The sequence below is a fragment of the Didymella exigua genome (genome assembly GCF_010094145.1).
Source record: "Didymella exigua CBS 183.55 unplaced genomic scaffold M421scaffold_17, whole genome shotgun sequence".
NCBI classification, from domain to species: domain Eukaryota; kingdom Fungi; phylum Ascomycota; class Dothideomycetes; order Pleosporales; family Didymellaceae; genus Didymella; species Didymella exigua.
In genome coordinates, this window is record NW_022984791.1 from 33,030 (window position 1) to 55,282 (window position 22,253).

Here is a 22,253-nt window from a genome sequence, read left to right on the forward strand (position 1 = left end):
AAGCGCGACCGCGTCCAGTTCCTCGTGACCTGTCTGTCGCCGCTAGGGCCAGACTCCAGACTCCAGGCATCGATTCCATTGTTCACCGGTGGGCTCTGACAATGCCTGCGACTGCTGTCGATCGTCCGCACCGGCCATGGCTCCTCTTCCCGTTAGGCTCGCAGCCCGGCCTTGTAACCCGGCCTCGCGTCAATTCACCCACCCTGCCGCGATCCGCTAGCCGGCACAGCCACACTGGCGCAGTCGTCAACATCCCCGCCCCTTGGCAACCGTACACATTCTATTTACGAAGCCCTTCGGTCCCGCTGCTAGCATCGCTCGCAAATCGTCCGCCGGCACGATGCAGCGCATGCAACGGCTCACTGGGCGGTTCCTGCCGCGGACGCCCAATGAAGCTGACATCGAGGCCATGCTGCGCGACTTCAGCGACGCCGAAGTCATGTTGACAAAGCTCGAAGAGTCTTTCAAGCAGTGGCGCGACGCCTGGACCAACATCCTCAACCACCAGCTGGCGACCGTCGAGCACCTCTACACCATCTTCAAGCCCCTGGGCGCCGAGAAGGCCGGCCTGAGCACCCATGTCGCCGTCGATACCCCCCAGGCCACCTTGGAGCGCGTTGCCGCGCTGCAGGAGGCTTTCGCAGAGCTCAAGACGGACATGATGGAGGAAGTCAAGGACATTGACAGGAAGCTCATCGTTCCGGCCAAGCTGGCCAAGGACGCCCTCAAGCCCATGCACAAGACGATGAAGAAGCGCGAGGACGCAAAGGTGCGTCAATTGTCTCAAGGTTCCGTCTACCGGCTGCTGACTCGTGCCAGGTCGACTACGAGCGCTACAAGAGCCGCTGCGACGCCCTGCAGAAGAAGAATACTCGCTCCGACCGCGAGAACGTTGCACTGGTCAAGCACGAGGCCGACCTCGAGCGCTCGCAGCAGGCCTACTGGAGCGCCGACGAGTCCCTGCGCAACTCGCTGCCGCGCCTCAACGAAGCGACCTTCTCCATCCTGCCCCACCTTCTGGCGAACCAGATTGTGCTGCAGAACAACTTGATTGGCAACCTGTACACGGTGCTTCACCAGTACTCACATGAGCAGGGTTACCCAGACCCGCCGCCTGAGCCCGAGGAGGTCATACCGGAGTGGGAGGGTACCTTTACGCCCCTGCGCAAGGAGCTAGAGACCGATTTCTCCCTCATCCGAACGGGCAAAGCGGTCCACCAGCCCATGCGACTGCCCGACAAGGGTGACACCCTGACCGGCTTGGGCATCAGGAACAAGGTGCTGCCTGGACGACGAGCAAGCAGCAATGATAGCGTGCCAACTGTCTCGGGTGGCGGCCGGGCGTCAAGACCCTCGACAACCTTGACCTCGCCGGACGAAGACGGGCCGCCTCCACCGTCCTACAACCTGGCGACTAAGCCTTCGATCCAGTCTCTCAATGCCTCGAAACCCAAGATCTCCAGCAGTTCGCCGATGCTCGCACCCTCCAACGGCGATCACTACGCGCGACGTGTTTCGTCAAGTTCGCACCTATCGACGCACTCCAACGGCACCACTGCAGGCGCCGAGAACGGCACAGGCGGGCGCGACTACTTCGGCAAGATCCCATCACGTGGCTCGACTGCCTCCACCCCAGCATACACACCCGGTAGCCTGTCGCCGAACCCAGCAGCGGGCAAGAAGAAGCCACCGCCGCCACCGCCACCGAAGAAGATTGCCTCGTTCCAGGCACAGTACGTCACAGCCATGTACGACTTTGACAGCCACACAGCAGGCGACCTGTCCTTCAGGGAGGGCGACCGCATCCGCGTGATCAAAAAGACAGACAGCTCGCAGGACTGGTGGGAGGGCGAGGTCAACGGCCAGAAAGGAAGTTTCCCAGCCAACTACTGCAAGTAGGGCGGAGCACGGCTATATGATATCCAAAACTGCATTAGAGGTGTTTGGGGTTGATCTACGATTGAACAAACTTGAGTCTTGCCAGTTGTGACGTGTCTGTCGAAGTGTGTTGTGAAATGTTGTTGTGAAATGTTGTAAAATGTTATTGTGAAATGTTGTAAAATGTTATTGTGAAATGTTGTGAAATGTGATTGTGAAATGTGAGGTATGAAATGTGAGTTGTAACAGACCTGTCGGTCGTGAAGTGTCTATCGTAAAATGTGTATCCTGAACTATCTGTCGTGAAACGACTGTCCTGAACTGTCAGTTGTGAAAACGTCAGTCACATGTGTTTGTGAGCTAGAGCATCTATTCTTAGCAAGCTCCCGCCCCCACACTCTCTACCTGCTAGCGCCCGCTTATGGGGGTGCATGTGAACCGCGCAGGTGCACCAGCCTCAGCCATCCGCCCCAGCAAGTAGCCTGGTGCAATATGTCAACACGCGTAGCTGCAGCCTTCTTCACCATGACACCCCATGTCACTCAGCGATCAGGACAGTATGGCTGACAAAACTGTGCAGCAGCCGGTACGCTCAGCATATCTCCCGCCGTGCCGCCCTCGACTGACAGGAGAGCAGGCACCAAAGCTTGAGCCCCCGTTCGCCCCACGGTCTCTGCTGCACTCTCACACTGCTTCAATCACGCCCTCGCCGACTTCGTCACAGCATGCGGCCAGCAATGGTGCGCAGCACGTGGTCCTCGATACGACAGCCCTCACTGCGCTTGACTCCCTGCCCACCATCGCTGGTCGCGGCAACGACACCTTCCTCGTCAACAAGGACATTGCGACGTTTCTGGAGGATGATCTCGACCTCAAGCGGCTGAACGACATACACGCGCATCTCTGGATGGCTGGACGACCCATGCGCGCACGCCCACTGCACCGGTACAAGATGTACGGCTACGAGGTGCTCGGAACACAGCAGATGGACCTCCACCTGCTGCGCTTCTCCAACAAACTCCTCGTGAAGCCCCTGCCCGAGTACCTCCTCGACGCATCGTTCTGGAAAGAACGCCTCTGTGTCGACAAAGAGCTGCACGAGAGCGCTACAGGCTGGCTACTCAGCTACGTCTGGCTCATCGTCTCGCCTCTCGACCTCAAGCTCGCGCACGACAACTTGCTGATTCCCGCTGCCGTCACGTGGCAATGGTGGAGAGCTTTCGTGACTTCTTTCGTTGACAGGGTCGACATCAACACCCTCTACCAAGTCAACAAGCGCTACCACTTCGGCGACCTTCGCCTGTCGCGCATCAACACAATCTACCGCACCCGGTTCTTCGCCACGCACTTTGTCCGCGGCTACCTGTACGGCTACAACCGCTACGTCGTCTTCTTCGAGCGCAACTTCTCGTGGATCCTGATCCTGTTCGTGTTCCTGAGTCTGGTTCTGAGCGCCATGCAGGTCGGCACAGCGCTCGATGAGCTCAACGGAAGTACAGCGTTTATGAATGGGACTTATGGTGTTGTCGTGCTTAGCATGGTCAGCGTGGCTGCTGTGCTGGGTGTTGTGGGGTTATTCTTCGTGGGTGTGTTCATGTTCAACATGGTGACTGCGATTCGACATGCAGCGAGTAAAGGGAAGGAACGCAGAAGGGCGAAGAAGGAGAAGGAGCGAAGTTCAAAAGATGTTTGACCAGTATGGGAAGAAATCACATCTGAGCGACATAATGGTTTGCACGGAATCTTGAAGTCTCGCCCGATCTCTTTGTGCGGCCCCACAGGAGAACAGAATGCTTTGCATCGCATCCGGAACCCCATTATGGCTGCATTACATTCGTATTCCACATACCCGACTCTACGTAGATTCGAGCGACTTTGAGCGAGCCATCGAAGCGTTGGGCGAGGAAGTTGCTGGGCACGATGTTAGTCAGCGTCCCCACTTCAGCTCTCACTGAACTTACAACCTCAGCTCCACCCCAAGAAGAAGTCGAGACACTCCCGCGACGATGAATCGAGTCGCGCCTTTGGACAACATATCTGTGTGTAACGGGTCAACTCGCCGTCATTCTGAATTCCTGTACAGGTGGTTCGTTACCGGTCTCGTTCTCACCATTGCCGTTCCCATTCTGGTCGTCTTCCTCGTTCTATGTATACTGGTGATCCTTCCACTATTCCCGATATGTTTCTTGTGGGCTCTACTCCTCTTCGTCTGCAATATCCTGGCATTCTGCATGGGTAGGTTCACACCACCGTTCGAGCATACGCCTTTATCGGACAGACCGCATGTCATCCGACTGCTCAAGATACAGCCCGGCAGGTGGTCAGACCAGATTGTGTGCTACCTGGAAGATGGAGATTGTTACACCTCAAGATATGAAGCACTGAGCTACACGTGGGGTTGCGAGTTGGCCTTTGGAACACCATGCCTTGTCAACAATAAGATGTTGCCACTGACAGCTACTCTCAATCGGGCTTTACGGGCTTTACGCGATGAAGTCGACGTTCGTACCGTGTGGATCGATGCTATTTGTATTGACCAGCAGAACGTGCAGGAGAAGAACACGCAGGTGGGACAGATGCTCAAGGTGTATCAGAATGCGCAAAGGGTTATAGTATGGTTGGATGTGGATTCATGGGCCAAGCCCGCACTCGAATCGGTGAAGATTGCTTTCAACGATATTCGACAATGTCTGGCCGGCACCGAGCCCGACCGCGACGTCACGTCGACCGAAACACTCAATCTATTGTTCCGACTGTCCTATTGGGAGCGGATGTGGATAATTCAAGAAATCGCTGCCAACAGCAACGTTGTTGTACAGTGTCGGGACTGCAAAATCGACTGGGAAGTACTCTATCAATTTGTTATGTGTGGTACAGCGATTTGTAGCCTTCCGGAAGGACTCCGAGACTTCATGCGACGGGTACAAATGATTCGAGACAGCTCCTCGACAGATCCAGAATACGGATTACTGAGCTTTGTTCACGACTTTCGCTACTCCATGGCAACTGACCCTCGAGACCGGCTCTTTGCACTGCTGGGACTCGTCAAGGGGCCTCATCAGTTGCCTGTAAAAGTGGACTATGCCGCATCTGAGACAGACATCTGGGGCGACTTCACGAAGAACTGTCTTGACCAATACAAGAGCTTGAATGCAATCGCAATGGTAGACTCCCTAGACCGCGTCGGCTACAAGGAAATGGGCCCGACCTGGCTGGCCTCAGGATTCGGGAACTCAAATTTCCTTCCCAAAAGAGTGGACGCGAAGACCGTCAGACAGCCACTCTGGCTGGGCACCGATTCGGGCAGTGAACGCTACGCTGCCTCTGGTGGGCTACACGCCCGATGCAGAACACGATTGGTAGACCCCGAGGTTATCGGCGTCAAAGGTTACGTCTCCGATACTATCGCACGCGTCTACGATGTCTTCAGGATCACTGCTGACGCCAAAGAGCAAAATCGCGTCATCACGCAATGGTGGACCGCGTTTCAGGCAACGATTCTGGATCAAGAAGACGCTGCTCGCGCCTTTGCGACAACCATCACAGCTGGGGGCAGCCTGGACAATAACTTCCTACGCACGTGGCTCACAGAGCATCGAGGGAAGTTACAACCGGACCACGTGGTCAGCGATGTGTGGGCGAAGTTTACGTCGACCATACATTGCTCAAGCAATCTGCGTCGAATCTTCGTTACTGAAGGAAATGTCATTGGCCTAGCTCACTCCCGAGCAAGAACTGGCGACCAGATTTGCATCTTACTCGGCTCAGCCGTCCCTTGCATACTGCGCAAGTCCACTCACGACGGGCCTCTGGGGCTCGGGCATCCATTCATGTGTTGGACGAGCGGCTGCAAGCGGCGCAAGCACCTCGACTGCTGCATCCCCGAGCTCCACAGATTAGTCGGCCAAGCCTATGTTCAAGGCATCATGCACTACGCGGGAGATCTGGAGCAGGACATCGAAGACGGCAACAGGGTGTTGACTGAGTTCTTCATCGAGTAGGACGCGACTCCCGTAACGCCAGCAATGCAACAGTACGCAGGCTCGCCCGATCTCATAGCTCGCTTCGCTCGCCACCCGCTGCCAGCTTGACCCGCAGCGCCTCAACTGTAAATTCAACCTCGCCCTCGCCGCTCAGCTTGTGGCTGACCTTCCCAATTGTCTTGCCGTCCGCCGGCTCATTCGAATACGCATCCAATCCATCGAACACGCCTGCACTTTCATCAGCATCGTTCAAAGCGCCAGAGGAGACACACTTACCACTGCACTCAACCTCATCACCACCCTCGACCCACAACGGTAGAATGGGATAGATCGCGCCCGGCGCGAAAAACACCACATCACCATCCACACTGTAGTGTCGCTGCTTGCTCTCCGTCTTGATCCACTCGCGCACCTTCCACGGCAGCTCGACGACATCCATCTTAATCAGCTCGCGGTCGTTGCCGTGCTTGTCCACGCCCTCCCACGACCCCGGGTATAGCTGCCTGTTGTAGAAGACCTTGAGCTGCGGCGCGAACGTCTCGAGATCCGGGTAGAGCTGTGCGAGCGTGTAGATGGAGGCTTTGTACGTGCTCTTCGCTGAGCAAGATTTCTCGTACGCGGAGAGGGAGGCCTCGGTCCATGACGCTGTCCACAGCGCGCCCGCGGGCGTCGGGTCTGAGGCTGGCGGCGCCGAGGCCTCGGCGGGATTGGGATCCGCTGCGGCGCTGCTGCTGGCGTCTGCGGTTGCGAGTGCGGTCGCAGCGAGGAACGGGAGGAGGGCGGTGATCTTCATCTTGCTCTTGCTCTATAGAACGCGGAATACGCTGGCGGTGGAGATGGGCGATATGGAGGGGCCTCGGGTCACTTGCGGATGGATGGGACTTTAGTGCAGCAAGAAAATCACTAGAGAGCGCATTTCTTGCGCTCATATATACAGTCGAATTGAATGTGGCATGTTGTCCTCTTCCCACGCATTCGGCGGGCCAAGTCACGCTCCGCGTCCCTGTCCCGCGTCCCATATTACCCGCAGGGATGTGCGGCGCAGCTAGATTAAAAGGACAGAGTAGCATGATGTTTGTCACCACAATGCTTCGGTTGCGTGAGTGAGACGGCGGTCTTGAATGGGGATATTCGGGGTTGTGGAGAAAGCTACTTGGTCGGTGAGGTGGTGTGAGGATGGAGAGTGGAGTGTGGAGGCGGGTTGCGGGGTGTGACGTCACGTCTCAGCTCCTGGCGCAGAGCTCACACCTCAGAGCAAGGGTAGCGAGAGCTCATATGTATAGTTGTCAAGCCTCAAGCCATTTTTTCTGTCTGGTAAATGAACTATGATCCTGGGAGAGTTTCTTATAACAAGCTTTGGATAAATTGTAGCGCTGCGCCCAGCATCCACCTTCACAAAACAGATACCAGACAGAGTGCAGAAGCTGCCAGTAATCCTACTCCGATATATTCAAGACACATACTCGCTTGCGATTTGTATTTATCGGGGTCTGCCCAGGTCGAACATATTCCACAGCTCTGTATAAATCTGTGCCGTAGCTAAATCGTGTGAGCCGTAGCCCATCACCCAGTCTCCAGTGCAAACAGTGAACAATAGGTCCAACGCTGGAGCACCGCACATCCTCGCTCAAAATCTCCCTACCGTACAGCTGGCAATACGGAGTGCGGTTCAGCGTCTCTTACGCATCGACCAACTGCTAGATTCGACTGCTGAAAGCAGAGAGGAGCTGAAAGCTGCCTTGCACGGAGAACGGTGGAGTACTGCTTGGTATGCGCTACTATGTATGGAGTGCAAGTGAGATATGGGAGGCCCGTCGTGGCAATACAGAGCACAGTAATATGTGTGAGGCATGGTCCGAAGTGAATTTCGACGAAGTCACTGAGTAGATTACCGCAAAGCCCACATCAACAGCCTCCAACCTGCTTCACTCCGTGCACAGGCTTCCTTAGCATCGCCTCGTCATCAAGCCCTCCCCTTCCCCTTCCTCTTGCGGGGTTTATTGCACGCCTCACAATTCTGATCATGGTCCGCGCACTTCCTGCACTTGTAATCGCACTCCCTGCTCTTGCCGTGCTCGCCCCCCTTGCAAGATCCCGAGACGCCGTACTTGGTTTCGGAGCAGACTATCCGGTACGTGCAACCGGTGGCCATGCAGCCGCAGGCGTAGATGCGTCGGATTTATGTGCACATTTTCGTTGTTGATCTGGCGGATGATGGTGTGGATGTTAGAGCTGTGATTTTTAGATTATGGGCTGTTGTTAATGTGTTGAGGGGGTAGGCTCTACCAGGCTGGTAAGGTTATACGGATGGACGAGTGGACTTGGATACGCGTGGATTGTGGCGCGATGTGTTTTAGGAGAAGGGCTGCGGGAGCTGGTGTTAGTGAACAGCATGTGTGACGAGATGTCGAGATGTGACTGCCGGTGCGTGGCTATGGAGAGCAATGTTGATGACGATGTTGACACGTTCTCCACGTGAACGACGATATGCGCGTCAGTGTATAAACCCAGGCGTTTCAAGACTATACCACAGTTCATCTTGTGAGTTTTGCGTAGGTTCGTGAATCGAAGAGCACCACAGAGCGTGTCTCGTTCGAACATTCATTTTTATAGGGTCACAATGTCACCGAGGGAGAACTTGGAAACAAAATACAACCAAGACGGCAGAATATGAGAAAGTGAAGTTTTTGTTTGCTTCTTAGGGATGCCTAGATACATCACGCATCAGACTGCGCCTGTCAATATCTCCCACCGAGCAATCCTCACCCAGAGAAATCCTTGTGGCAGCTATAACTTACATTTTGTACCAAAGCTAGGTCTTGTACCCGCCGCTCCAGACGTGGCATATCGTGCACTTGTTTTGCACGTCGTCGTACTCCTTGCGATGCACTTCCTTCTTACAAGTGCCCTTCTTGCCGTCTACGCATTCAGAGATGTACTTTTTCTCCCTAGGGAGGCAGCCGCATTTCCAGCGGCGGTACTTGTATTCGCACATGATGATGTATTGGGTTTGGGATTGATTGTTAGTTGCTGGTGTTGTGAGTTTTTTAAGTGCTATTTTGTTGTAGGATTGTTGATCGCTTTACTTGATGCTGTGTTTATGGTAGTGATTGGGGACTGCGCAGAGGCAGTTTTAATATGAAAACGGGTCTAGAAGCTGGGTAGCGGTGAAAGTATCGCGCAGGCAATCGAGTGACGGCACTTGTGACCGACGTAGACTACTTGTGCTTGTATCCACAGCAATATCATGCAAGGATTTGAAGCACGGATTGTGAAGGCCCTGTCTGCTTCCATTGTAAAATTCTGCAGCGTCATAAGTCGGCATGGTTGACGATTTTTCGACCACAGGTTCAATAGGGTAGCTATCAGGCTGCGCTTCCGGTCATGGCTATGGATTAATCTGCATGCGATAATTCCATGTCAACGATAACCTACAGGTACCCCAGCGCTTAGGACGAACACATGCGGAGGGTATCAAGGAAGCTTTTGCGCCAAATCATACGAGAGTATGACTAAATCCCTACATATTGACATTTCAGTCGCTGGATATATCTAACTCTCGCCAATCTCCGTGGACCATCGCTTCGCCATCGTAAATCATGCCTCCGGCTAGTATTTCCACACCTTACATCCCTCCTCAAGCTGCATATTATACATCCTAGGATGCACAATTCATCTATTCTAGCCTGATATGACGGATTTATAGGCGCTACAATGCTCGTTTCTTGTACAGGCATTGCTCGCCTGAACCGCTGCGCACTTCACTGTGACCTTAATTTTCACGCTCGGAGCTGTAGCTGATCTCCGTGTTTCGAATCGGTCACCCATTTGACTTCTTTAAATCCGTTGGAATGATTCTGGTGGCACTTGGGTGTATAGAAACTGTGACTGTGTCATGTTTATTTTCTTGTTGGTGGAAGGAGAGTGATAATGTAGTCTCAAGGACGTTGTATTTGACTTGCTAACACTTAGATCATTTTTCAACGGGCCCTCCAAAGTTATTCTCACCAAAATGTAATTATCGGCTGCTTATTAGGTCAACTGCTCTAGGATATACCTACCCAAAGTTGGGAAACTCCTGATGAAGATCTTGCTCTAGCCCCTATACGACTATCAGTGTCTCAAAGGATTCAGAGTAGACCTATGAAGGCTGTACGCGAGGGAACGGTCAGTCAGGGCACGGGCATGCAGCCGGGAGGCGGGCCCGCATCGATGGTCAATAAATTAAAACAGACTGTTATCCCACTGGGGCAGCTTCTTAAATTGCGGAAAAGGCAAAATAAAACGAGCTCCATATGTTAGGCCAATTTTACCACCAAAGGACCAGTAGAATATCCTAATTTAGGGTTTTCGCCCATAGTAATCACAGTACAGATCTTTCTTTTCACGTCAGGTCCACGATCTTTCAGTATAGTGTAGTCGACTTTCGATGTGGGTGAGCAGCAGTCATCGCCTGAGACTGATGAGGCCCCGAATATGACGGCAGAGGGCAACAACTCCGAAGCTCGCAAGCGAAAGGCAGTGACCAACGGGGATGACACCCGTGCGGCTTCCCCAGTACTGAATGGCGAGGACGAGTATTCCGCTGCAGTGCAAGATGACACAGCGCCTTGAAAGCGTACGAGGTTTGATAAAAGGACAGCTTTGCAAAAAGCGAAGCATACAGCTCAGTCTATAGAGACCATCGGTGGCACCAACGCTAACGCTGGAACGCAGCTTCAGACCAAAGGCGCTCTGACACACCCTCTTGAGCAATTATCCCAGCACGCAACGAAAGCGCAGACATCCTTCCAACCAGCGGCTCATCCTCCACGAGCCGTTTCGGAGAAGCCCCTGGAGGCATTGCGTAGCCAGGTAGACATTCTGACACACAATATCGCAAACTCCTCGGCGCTAATGCGTTCCCTGAACACTCAAGTTTCCAAGGGCCGCGATGTGGAGCAATCGATCGAGCGTTCGCGCGGTGTGAACAACGCAGATTTTAGGGATTTCAAAGCCCAGAATGATGAGACAGAGGGTCATGTCAAGGAGTTGCGTGAAACGGTGGAGAAGTCGACTAATCAGATACAGAAGATTGATGAGAAGCTGAAGGAGACGACGGAGCTGGCAGCTGAGTCCGAGAGTTGAGGACTCGGGCGATGTTGCATCTGTGTCGCTTGATAGAATGTAAGTTCTCTTAAGCGAAATAGCACCGAATGAATGAAAGCCTGTAAAATGTTCTGATTCTGTGGTATGATCGAGCGAGCGTTTCGCGCAATTGAAGTGTGCTACATGTCAGTTTGTGATGTCTATACTTACCCGAGGCCGCTGGTTTTCATTGTGGCCTAGATCGTCGTTATTTACAGTAAGCTGTTCAATCAAGTCCACGGCCGCCTCGATGGCAAGATGCGCATTTTTCGACATACACTTGAGGCGAGCTTCCTTCCGACGTCGCTGTCCGGGGGTATTCGACACCTGGCATATATACTTACCGTAGATGTGGAGAGTTATCATCCGTTGGTAAACATTTGTATCGCAGATCTTGGACAGATCATTGTAGCGGCAAACACATTCGGTGTCGAAGATCTAGACACTTCCAACTCAGGCGACTTTATTAACTGTGGGCTCTGGCTCAGGATCAATGAGAAGATGTTGCGAGATCCAACAGGTATTGTCGGGTAGGCTAAACCAGGTGGGAGGACCGAAAGGAGCGGTCCAGAGTTTCCTGGCGCGTTATCTCCAGCGACACTCGTTCGAACCTATCACCTCGAGTGGTACTGTCGTCAGGCCGAGCGTCGCCTTGATCCTTGCCACAGCTTTTTTTCCTTTGCTGGGACCGATGTAGACTGTCACCTTCTCCTTCTCCTTCTCCTTTGAGCGATCGACCAAGTGTATCAAAGGAGGTTGTTCGGGCGAGTGGTATGTCATTTTATAGGCAAAGAGAAAGTAAGCGTTGGCGACGTGAAGGTCACCGAGGCAAATGGTGAGCGAGTGGGTGTACGTCGGCCGTCCAAAGTCTATGTGAGAGGGGAAAATGACAGTTCCAATGGGAATAAATAGCCTCAGGTGTCTTTGATAAAAGCAGTTTCGAGTACTTGCTCGAGAACCTGGGGCACACCTTGACATGGTCCGACCGATGGGGTGATGGCGACATGACTGCTGTCTCCCAGCAGCGCTTGTCATACACACCTAAATCGTGGATCGAAGCTTAGGAATTTGAGCAGCGAGCTACTTACAGGGTGAAGGATGGGTCACGCCGCCATCCCAAGCCGTAGCGTTTCTATCGTGATTGAGCAAGGATCGATGGGAATGGTACCGCTGTGGAAGACCATATGTGATGATTGTTGGAACAGCTGCAAGCCGTCGACACGGTGAGAGACCGTGCAAGGGATCAAGGTCTACGCACGAGAGGGTGAGAGACCGAATGATACCCCTGGTCATTTATTCCGCAAAAGCTTCCTCAAATGCTCAAACCATCCGTACACTGTGGGTGTAGTAATTGGTCTAGTGAAGTTCATGGCAGGAAACTCGGCCACTACATACGTTCTCGCGAGCGAATTGGTATGCCAAAATATGCAGTCATCTCGTTCGCCACATTTTTCGAACGGCGAATTGTATGCGACAAGACCACTGCGCGATTGACGGCACGTGAGCGTCAGCTTGCTGTTGATGTTGCTGTGAAGGGAGGTGAGGACGAGATCGGCTCCCTGCATAGGTACGCCCTAGATCGCGTGACGTGCCTGACCGCCTGTGCGTGCCCCTCACGTAACCGTGCAGCACACGTCGACAGGCTGCACGCTGCGAACCTCACTTGCGCCGTCTCACCGAATCCTGGCGAGCGATGCGAGGAAGTCCGGATGCATGCTGGTGATGAGCTGGCAACTCATGACGCCGCCCCAGCTGAAGCCGCCAAGTGCTTGAGTCGCTGACTACATCCGAGCAGCTAGCTCGTCACCGCCAACAAGAGAACTGGCATACAGCGCCCTTGACCAGGCTGCTGCGAGCGTCGCATCGCAATGGCAGCAGGCGAGCGAAGTAGTGGTGTGCAAGGTGATTTGGAGAGGGAATTGACGTGTTCGGTGAGTCGATATTCGTTCTCGAGGTTGTGTTGCGGGAGAGGCGGGGAAGGTGCGAAGGGAAGGCACAGCCAAACAGCGAGACGGAAGAGACGATAGACTGCGTAAAGAAATGAGCGGAACTTTCAGCCTCATGTCGCTTCTTCCGCGGTGCTTTTGGTGTTAACAGCCGGGATGCGCCTGCTAATAGTCCTCAGATCTGTACCGATCTCCTCTACCAGCCGCTCACGCTCCTCGACTGCCTCCATACCTTCTGTGGTGCTTGTTTGAAGGAATGGTTTGCCTTCCAAGCATCTGCAGCGACTTCGATTCACCCGTACACATGTCCGTCATGTCGCGCCTCGGTGCGCTCCACCCAGCCCAATGCAACCGTCACTACACTACTTGACATATTCCTGAAGGCAAACCCAGGAAGAGGCAAGAACGACGAAGAGAAGAAGGCAGACAAAGAGAAATACAAGCCTGGCGACAACGTGCTGCCGAAGCTGCGGCGACGAGGAGGTCCAGAAGATGAGGGCGACCGCAGGATGCTCGAAGAAGTACAACAGCTTAGCTTGAGGGAGGCAGGCATACCCAGCGGCAGCAGCAACAATCTAGAGCCACCGAGCGACAGGAGAAGGCATGGGCGAAGCCGTGAGGGCAGCAGAGAGTCGCGAAGGAGTCGAGAAGACAGACGTTCCGAGACAAGCCGACACACTTCGCCTGCGAGGGTGGCCACACCAGCCAGGACCATCGAACATCAGGCGAGCTTACGGTCGCTGCTGAGCGCATCAGACTTGGGCGCGGATGAAGTTGACGAAGACCTTGTGCGTCACGTGCTGGAGGAGCTGCTGGCCGAAGGCGTCGATCTCAATGACATTGGCACCACGCAAGAGGAGGAGATCACTGAGAGGATTGCCGAGGCTGTGCGCAGACGACAAGCTGAGCGGCAGTCAGAGCGGCAGCGAGAAAGGCGAGACCGACGAGAAAGGTTGGCAAGGGAAGGCCTAATAAGTTCATCTCAGACATCTTTGCCCCAGCCACTGCGCAGTACCCCTCTGCAAGATGACTCTTCACGGCGGCGTGGTCATGGGCGCTCTGAGAGCAGAACTTCAACCCCACAGAATGGCACGAGGCACGGACCACCAATCTCACGACCTGCTCTCATCGATGCAGCGAACGATGGAGGCCGACATCACAGACGCTCCTCGAGCCAGGGCAGCTCTAGGTCGGCAAGACGAGCGGATCGGCCACCGCCACTGGCCGAATCATCTGCTAGACAGAGCAGTAGTGGGCAGGAGAGACCCTCCACTTCGGATCACGCGCCAGCAGCGAGACGAAGGCAATCTGACGTTCAACAAACCAGCACGATCGATGCACGACAGCAGTTTCGCCGCAGTATTTACGAAAGTATGGCTGCCGGCAGTCCCGTCTCGCCGCTGGCATCCGGCTTTAATGTGCCGACCAGTGACAGTCCCACCAGCACGTTGGCAACGTTCACATCACCGCTGCACCCCTCGCCTTCCTCAACCCCCGCTGAGCCGCCCTTACGAGCCCCGTCGCTTCGCCGAATAACTGACCCAGCCAGACCTCCACGTCTCTCAAACACTCCGCCACTGGTGATACCGCCTTCGTTCCTGCGCTCGACCACCGATCCAAGCGCAAACGAAGCTCGTTCGCGGCAAGCATCTGGTTCGGCATCTTCAGCACCCATTCTCTACGCTGAGCCGCATGTGTCTTGCAACTCGTGTGGCAAAGATCACATAGAGTATGAATTGCACTACAACTGTCAACGGTGCGATGGCGGCGGCTACAACTTGTGCCTGCGCTGCTTTCGCTTCGGCAAAGGATGCAGGCATTGGTTCGGATTCGGCTGGGCTTCATGGCTACGATATGAACGACAAGCTCCCCATGGTGGCCATCCGCCAGGCAGCGAACACCCTCACGTCCTGAAAGGGCACCGATATCGAAGGCCACTCGCTCAGCTCGTTGAGTCATCAGCGCCTCCGCATGTCCTCATGAGCGAGCATAATCCTGATCACCGGAAAGAAGTCGGTGTCTTCTGCGACATCTGTAAGGCTTTCGCAAACGCTTGCTACTGGAAGTGCGACTATTGCAATGAGGGGGAATGGGGCTATTGCAATGACTGCGTCAATCAAGGTCGCCACTGCACGCATCCACTCCTTCCTGTCGCGCACAAGTCTGAGACAGACGACACAGACAGCCCGGAGGTGTCAGCACCTTCAACACCCCACCAGACCGGCGACACCCTTGCGCCGCCTGATCACGATTACGAAGCCACTACCCCTCCTCTAACGCCGAAGACTGCATCCTTGATGCGAGGTCCCATCCTCTTCACGATAGCGAACCTTACTTTCCGTCCACTTACTTTTACGACTTTATGCAACGTGTGCAGATACCCCATCCCACCTTCGAACACTCGCTACCACTGCCTCAAATGCAACGCCGGCGATTACGACGTCTGCATGGCCTGCTACCACAAACTCGTCGTATCGAACCGCATCAGCAAAGAGAACGGCGTTAACGGCTGGCGGAGATGTATTCGCGGGCACCGCATGGTCGTCGTCGGTTTCCAAGACCGCGACGGCGGGCAGTTGCGCATCGTTGTCAAGGATCTCGTCGGAGGCTGGGCGTTCAAGGAAGACGACGAAGCACGCTCACCGACTTCGAGAGCGCCGCGAAGATTACCGCCTGATGGCGGCACGGGGCTCAGACTGCAGGCACGATGGGGGTACTGGCCTGAGGAGGGGGTCAGAGACGAGCTGGCCTTCCCCAAGATCGCAGAGATTAGAGAGGCCGCGGACGTAAACGGCGAATGGTACTGGGGCGTTTATTGTGGGACAGCAGCGTTGTTCCCCGCCAGTCATGTTTCGAGGTTGTAATGAGATGGGCATGCTCGCGAGACTGCTAGAAGAATGTAATGATCAGAGTTTGGGCGGTGATGACAAGCACCTTTTGACCACGAAGCCAATCTGGGCTCTTATCTTGATGCTGTACAACTGCCAAAAGAAGGTATCTGTAGTGGACGAAGAAGCCCGGCGACGGGTGGTCCCATGAGGAGAGTGACTTCGTAAAGAATGGAATCCTGGCGAACCTTCGTAGCTGCGATGTCGCACGGCTGGACGATATATTCTTCTATCCTTACTGCGATGCATTCCAACGTGGTCCGATCGTGATCACAATGTAGTCAAAACATGGTCGTCAGGAAGCTAGCGCGCTCAGTTGCAAGCTGAAAGTCAGCATGTGCAACCTCAGTCAGCATTTCTGGGTTGTTCCACTGAGCACACACAACCACAAATGTCACAGAACATCAAGAGCTCACCGACTCAATCTACACCAAAAAGACCATCCTCGTAAGCTCTGGGCGACGAGCATGTATAAAGCATGAGGTCCATCCATAGATTCAAACCCATCACAACAGCTGTAGCATTTTCAACACATCGCACTCTGACCTCCAGCTACCAAGTTTCAACATGCAGTTTAAGGCTTCCATTCTGATTTTCTTGGCCTCGATGGCTCCCGCTTTTGCGGCCCCCGTCGAAGCGGCAGCAGCCTCAGGACCCGGACTGTTCCTGTGCCAGAACACGCACTTCAACGACCGGCCCAACTTCTGCAAGAAGTACAGCAGCCCCTGGGGCCAGTGTAGTACGTCGAATCCTCCAGATTTCCCCGTGCCGCGCTCTATACTGACCACACTAGCTACCACGACCGATATCTTCCCCGGCGGTGACCGCGGCGTGTCGTCTGCAGGCCCTGATCCAGGGAATTGGTGCACTTTATACGAGTATGTTGGGAACAAGGTATTTGTTCAAGATCTGTGGGCTGACGAGTCGCAGGAACGAGGGTTGCACTGGACCCGAGCTGCAGGTGTACTATCCTGGTTACTTTGACTTGGCTCAGGTTGGCTGGAATGACCGCGCGAAGAGCTTCAATTGCGCTGCTATCTGAGACATGCTGGACCTCAACAGGAGTGCAGCTTTGGGCACGGGAGGAAGCGTGGTGTTTTGGACGAGGACGAGATTGAGAAATTGGCTCTTTGGTTTGTTACTTACTTGGCATCACTGTTCCAGTACCTAGCAACGATAATCACTTACCGACTTTGCTGCATAATGCCCTGGTTGATAACTGTCTCCACTCTTTTCCACGGTGAGAGTGTTTCGAGAAGCAGTATTCTCAGCAGTTCTGGCTGGGAGAGCAAGGACGTAGAATCAACAAGGCTGGTGCGTGGATGCGTTGCGTGCTCGTAGCTGTTTTAGACCCAAGGATCTTCATTCATAGCACAACATGGAACCGCAACGGGTGGAGTATTTTTGAATTGTTTTGATATTGCAATGCGGACGAACAGTACCTAGCGCGATCCAGAAGCGACTTTTCCATAGGTGAGACAGTATGCTACAAGACTAACAAAAACAAGGGCGACAGAATACCTACGCCGAGTCGGTGACGCAGCCCTGCGACGCGTCCTTGACGAAGCGCGCGTACTTGAAGAGCGTGCCCCTGCTGTACTTGAGCGCAGGCGCCTTCCAGCTCTTCCGGCGCTCGGCCAGCTCGGCCTCGCTGACGTGCACGTTGAGCTCGTTCTTCTCTGAGTCGATGGTGATTTCGTCGCCGTCGCGAACAAGGCCGATCGGCCCGCCCTCCTGGGCCTCTGGCACGATGTGGCCAATGAGGAAGCCGTGCGAGCCGCCGGAGAAGCGGCCGTCGGTGATGAGGGCGACGTCCTTGCCGAGTCCCGCGCCCATGATGGCAGACGAGGGCTTCAGCATCTCAGGCATGCCTGGACCGCCCTTGGGGCCCTCGTAGCGGATGACGACGACCGTCTTCTCGCCCTTTTTGATCTCGCCGCGCTCAAGGGCGCTGATGAAGTCGTCCTCGGCCTCGTAGCACTTGGCCTTGCCGGTGAAGACTGTGCCTTCCTTGCCGGTAATCTTGCCCACGCAGCCGCCAGGTGCGAGCGAGCCACGCAGGATCTGCAGATGGCCGGTTGACTTGAGCGGGGCGGAGAGCGGGCGGATGATCTTCTGGTCGGCGGGGAAGTCGTTGACCTTGTCGAGGTTCTGCTTCAGCGTCTGGCCGGTGACGGTCATCTGGCTGCCGTCGAGCAGGCCCTCCTTGAGCAGGAACTTGAGCAGCGAGGGCGTGCCGCCGATGTCGTGGATGTCGGCCATGACGTACTTGCCCGAGGGCTTCATGTCGGCGAGCAGCGGGATGCGGTCGGAGACGCTCTGGAAGTCGTCGATGGTCAGTTTGATGCCCACGCTGTCGGCGATGGCGATCAGGTGCAAGACGGCGTTGGTGGAGCCGCCGGTGATGGAGATGACGACCATGGCGTTCTCAAAAGCCTGGCGGGTCAGGATGTCCGAGGGGCGGATGTCCTCCTTGAGCAGGTTCTTGATGGCGCCGCCGGCAGCCAAACACTCGAGCATCTTCGCCTTGGAGTTGGCCGGGTTCGACGACGAGCCGGGCAGCGACATGCCCATGGTCTCGATGGCGGTGGCCATGGTGTTGGCCGTGTACATGCCGCCGCAGGCTCCCTGGCCGTTGCAGGCGTGGCGGATGATGTCGAAGCGCTGGTCCTCGGTGATCTCGCCGGTGATGAACTGGCCATAGGCCTGGAAGGCAGAGACGATGTCGATGCTCTCGTCGCCGAGCGACTTGGCGCAGCCGGGCTGGATGGTGCCGCCGTAGACCATCAGCGAGGGCCGGTTGACGCGGCCCATGGCCATGATGACGCCAGGCATGTTCTTGTCGCAGCCGGGGATGGAGATGTTGGCGTCGTACCACTGGCCGCCCATGACCGTCTCAATCGAGTCGGCGATGATCTCGCGCGACTGCAGCGAGTAGCGCATGCCCTTGGTGCCCATGGAGATGCCGTCACTGACGCCAATGGTGTTGAACTGCATGCCCAGCAGGCCCGCGCGCTCGACGCCCTCGCGGACCTTGTGGTTGAGGTCCATCAGGTGCATGTTGCACGGGTTGCCGCTGTACCAGACCGAGCTGATGCCGACCTGCGCCTTGTCCATGTCCGCCTCGCTCATGCCCGTCGCATACAGCATCGCCTGTGATGCGCCCTGCGACTTGGGCTGCGTGATGTGCTTGGACACCGAGTTGAGCTCATTGTCGGCCCGGGCGCCGCGGAGGGGAGACGTTGAGAGGGCGCGGCCACAGCCATTGACATGCGCAGCCGGCCATTGCGGGCGCGGCGAGCTCTTTGCGCGCGAGAGGGCGCCTCCTAGGCGGGCGAGAGACATTTGTGGCGGGCGTGGTGCAGCGTCGACGCTCGCTGGCACTTTTTATTATTCGGACATGACGCTGGGACACTCCGGCCATCGCTCCGTCGGGGACTTGTGCGTATCTCCGTTGCATTGAGCCTAGGGCAGGTGCGAGCCAATCACCGCAGCCGCCATCGTCAGCTCCGGCGCTCTTCACGAAAGCCTGTCAATGCTTGTTCACTGTGTCACGTGCAGTGCTCACAGCATCGTGCTCGTCACGTCACGTCCACACCTTCACGCTGATAAGCTCCAGTCACTGCAAGCTGCATCGTGCTCGTCATGTCACATGCACACCTTCACGCCCCGGATGTGATCCCTGATGGCTGCTTCAATGAACAAGCAGGGCCCCATAATGATACAAGCCCCCTGCTTCGCAACCTGCTCCTTCCTCCACAGCCATCATGAAGTCCATTCCGTTCCTCCACCTCACCGTCATCGCCACGCCCGTCGCAGCCAGGGTCTACGCCGGCTTCAACTACGGTCCCTTTTGGAGCGGGCAGAGCAACGTCAAGCGCTACGCCGACTTCCACCATGGCTTTGAGCTTGCAAAGAACCTCACTGACACACCAGTCCCCTTTGACACCGCACGCCTGTACACATGCATCACGGCAGGTACCCAGAATGACCCCACAGAAGCATTCCAAGCCGCCATCGACACCGGCACCAACCTGCTACTCGGCATGTGGGTGTCTCCCGGCGCAACAGGCCAGCCGAATGACGCTCTAGTAGACAACGAGCTTGCTGCGCTGGGTAAGGGCTTTGAGCAGCACGGCCAGAAGCTTGCAGACCTCGTCATCGGTCTGTCTATTGGCAACGAGGATATCTACCGCTTTAACAGCCAACAAGCAGGCGTTGGCCCCGACGATATGTTCACAAGTATAAACCGCGTCAAGACAACAATCAAAGCATCTCCGTGGGGCAAGTATATGGAAGGTAAGCCCATCGGACACACCGACACTGCAATGTACGCCGCCATACCTGGCAGCGACTTCGTAGGTATGACGGCCTACCCGTACTGGGAGGGTCAGTCCATCGACAATGCAAACGCTACGTTCATGTCGATCCTGAAAGATACGCAGCGACGAGCAGGAAATACGTCCGTCTGGATCTCCGAAGCGGGCTGGCCCATCAATGGCACCAAGATCAAAGACGCTGTCGCCAGCGCAGACAACTACCAGCGGTTCTGGAATGAGGTAGGCTGCCAGGTGTTTGGAAAGTACAATACGTTCTGGTTTGAGCTACTGCAAGACTCTGTGCCTGACCAGCCGGACTGGGGGCTCTTGGATACGAAGACCTATCAGCCACGCATCAGGGATTTGAGCTGCGGTGGCAGAAGCGACGTGATTCTTCCTGTCACTAGCAACTTCCCTGGCGCTTCAAATACGTTTCTGAGTCAGTCGGAGCCGACGACTATCTTAACAGCGCACAGTTCGGTTTTGGCGCCGGCATCTGGCACTCCAGCTCGAACAAGCTTGCTGGCAATTCCTACCTTCAGCCCAGCTTCGTTGGCTCTCACGGTCCACACCACCGAGACACGCACGACGACAGTGCACCCAACATCGCTCGCAACAGTCAGTGACGCAAAGAAGCTCCCTGTGTTTCTGACTGCTACCAACTACGTATCTGCAATGCCCACCTCAGACGCGACTTTGCCTCACAACCCTACCGATGGCAGCGACAAGATCACGGCGTGTATCGTCATGATGGACCCCCTCGGCGATGGTGTTTTCATGCCAGTCATCACGTATGCTGCTGATCTATCAACATGCACGCCTCCGCCGCAATTCACAGGCTCGCCGTTTACTATGATTGCTGATCCCACGGCCGCTCCCAACTCGACAGCGCAGATATCGTCATTCGATTTATGGGCGCCTTCGACAACCTCAACTGGCCCGACGACGACAGCAATCCAGTCGAATGGCCCTACCTGCGCGACCTCCGCGGGTGTGACATATGAGGCCGTCATCTTGAATGGACAGATGTACACTGGTAAGCCAACGCCATCGTGTGCTTTTGACAAGCCAGCAGTCGCTGTGCCTACGACGCATGCATCGAATGCATTGAATGCATCGAATGCACCAGCGTCAGCACTCACAGTAGCGTCGTCAGTTTCTCTTCCTCTTCCTTTAACCACCTTGACATCTTCCTCGCTCAAGACGCTCTTCCCAACGACACTCTTGACACTGACTACCCCGGTGCCACCCTCGTATCCAGCATCCACACCCGCCGCGCCGCCCTCGACAACCCCCTCTCCACCACCTACCGCCCTTTTCTCCCCTCCCAGACCAACCTTCCCACCTCACGCACCCATCACACCGCCCCCAGCACCACCACCAAGCAGTACCGCCACCCCGCTCTGCACCGACGGCGCACTGGTATGCACAACCATCCACTCCCACGGCTGGCTCGCCCGCATAATCTCAGGCTACCCCCGCATAATCCAGCGCGAGGGCGAGCCGGTGCCGTGCTCCAGCAGCAACGACTGTACATGGCTCTCAGCCGCAGCGGCGACGCGGACCGCAGCAAGCGAGGGCGATGTGACGTGTCTGAAGCACGGCGTGCAGGCGCGCATTAGTGAAGGGATGTTGTGGGTGCTGAGTCCGCCTGTACCATGTAAGGCTACGCCTGCACCAACCGCGTCCGAGGCGTTCGATGCTGGGAAGTTCTTCGGCGGGGTGGGGGAGGAGTGAAAGAGCACGACGTGGGTGGCGCCTGGGTCTGCGTCGTTGACTGGCGTACGTGCAAGGGTGATGGTGCCAAGACATACTTCCTTCGCCTCGCCTTGACCAGGGGCTAGAACTGGGTAAGGGGTTATGGAGAGGATGAATCTGCGGGGGATGTGGGGTGTCAGTAGCGGGCGATGTTGGGAGTATTGGAGGCGTTCAATTTGCGTGTAGTAGGGGTGTCGTGTTTGTGTGTGATTTGTTGTAGGTGTATGTATATGTATCGTTGCTCTCGGAGTTGGTATCCCACTCTTCTCTTCTGTTTTTCTCTTCATCGCTTCTCTTCTCGCTGTCCCTCGCACGCTCACTCATTCACCGTACCCCCCCCCCCCCCCCCCCCCC

At 55.5% G+C, this 22,253-nt stretch overlaps 8 protein-coding genes across 8 annotated transcripts; 6 read left to right on the plus strand and 2 right to left on the minus strand.

Moving 5' to 3' along the window:
* Nucleotides 1-73: 73 nt before the first annotated feature.
* On the plus strand, nt 74-2,075 carry M421DRAFT_421675 (uncharacterized protein). The gene is made up of 2 exons (XM_033592908.1): nt 74-769; nt 820-2,075. The coding sequence occupies exons 1-2, from the start codon at nt 341-343 to the stop codon at nt 1,897-1,899; spliced, it is 1,509 nt and encodes a 502-aa protein (XP_033447535.1). The 5' UTR covers nt 74-340; the 3' UTR covers nt 1,900-2,075.
* A 395-nt stretch (nt 2,076-2,470) lies between these two features.
* M421DRAFT_45562 (uncharacterized protein) lies at nt 2,471-3,544 on the plus strand (the record flags this gene model as incomplete). The annotated part of the gene is made up of 1 exon (XM_033594674.1): nt 2,471-3,544. A coding segment is annotated over one exon (1,074 nt), but the record flags the coding sequence as incomplete, so codon positions are not given.
* Nucleotides 3,545-3,698: 154 nt separating this feature from the next.
* On the plus strand, nt 3,699-5,905 carry M421DRAFT_176132 (uncharacterized protein). Its single transcript, XM_033587839.1, has 2 exons — nt 3,699-3,800; nt 3,860-5,905. The coding sequence occupies exon 2, from the start codon at nt 3,885-3,887 to the stop codon at nt 5,877-5,879; it is 1,995 nt and encodes a 664-aa protein (XP_033447537.1). The 5' UTR covers nt 3,699-3,800; nt 3,860-3,884; the 3' UTR covers nt 5,880-5,905.
* On the minus strand, nt 5,906-7,024 carry M421DRAFT_176128 (uncharacterized protein). The gene has a single exon (XM_033587838.1). The coding sequence runs from the start codon at nt 6,652-6,654 to the stop codon at nt 5,932-5,934; it is 723 nt and encodes a 240-aa protein (XP_033447538.1). The 5' UTR covers nt 6,655-7,024; the 3' UTR covers nt 5,906-5,931.
* A 5,832-nt stretch (nt 7,025-12,856) lies between these two features.
* M421DRAFT_65374 (RING finger domain-containing protein) lies at nt 12,857-15,798 on the plus strand (the record flags this gene model as incomplete). Its single annotated transcript, XM_033596239.1, has 2 exons — nt 12,857-12,919; nt 13,114-15,798. The coding sequence occupies 2 exons, from the start codon at nt 12,857-12,859 to the stop codon at nt 15,796-15,798; spliced, it is 2,748 nt and encodes a 915-aa protein (XP_033447539.1).
* A 413-nt stretch (nt 15,799-16,211) lies between these two features.
* Nucleotides 16,212-17,014, plus strand: M421DRAFT_421678 (uncharacterized protein). Its single transcript, XM_033592909.1, has 3 exons — nt 16,212-16,561; nt 16,616-16,700; nt 16,753-17,014. Exons 1-3 carry the CDS (start codon nt 16,390-16,392, stop codon nt 16,862-16,864), a joined length of 369 nt encoding a protein of 122 aa, XP_033447540.1. The 5' UTR covers nt 16,212-16,389; the 3' UTR covers nt 16,865-17,014.
* Nucleotides 17,015-17,212: 198 nt separating this feature from the next.
* Nucleotides 17,213-19,219, minus strand: M421DRAFT_421679 (dihydroxy-acid dehydratase). Its single transcript, XM_033592910.1, has one exon. The coding sequence runs from the start codon at nt 19,165-19,167 to the stop codon at nt 17,344-17,346; it is 1,824 nt and encodes a 607-aa protein (XP_033447541.1). The 5' UTR covers nt 19,168-19,219; the 3' UTR covers nt 17,213-17,343.
* Nucleotides 19,220-19,471: 252 nt separating this feature from the next.
* On the plus strand, nt 19,472-22,239 carry M421DRAFT_421680 (glycoside hydrolase family 17 protein). Its single transcript, XM_033592911.1, has one exon. The coding sequence runs from the start codon at nt 19,590-19,592 to the stop codon at nt 21,876-21,878; it is 2,289 nt and encodes a 762-aa protein (XP_033447542.1). The 5' UTR covers nt 19,472-19,589; the 3' UTR covers nt 21,879-22,239.
* The last annotated feature ends 14 nt before the right edge of the window (nt 22,240-22,253 follow it).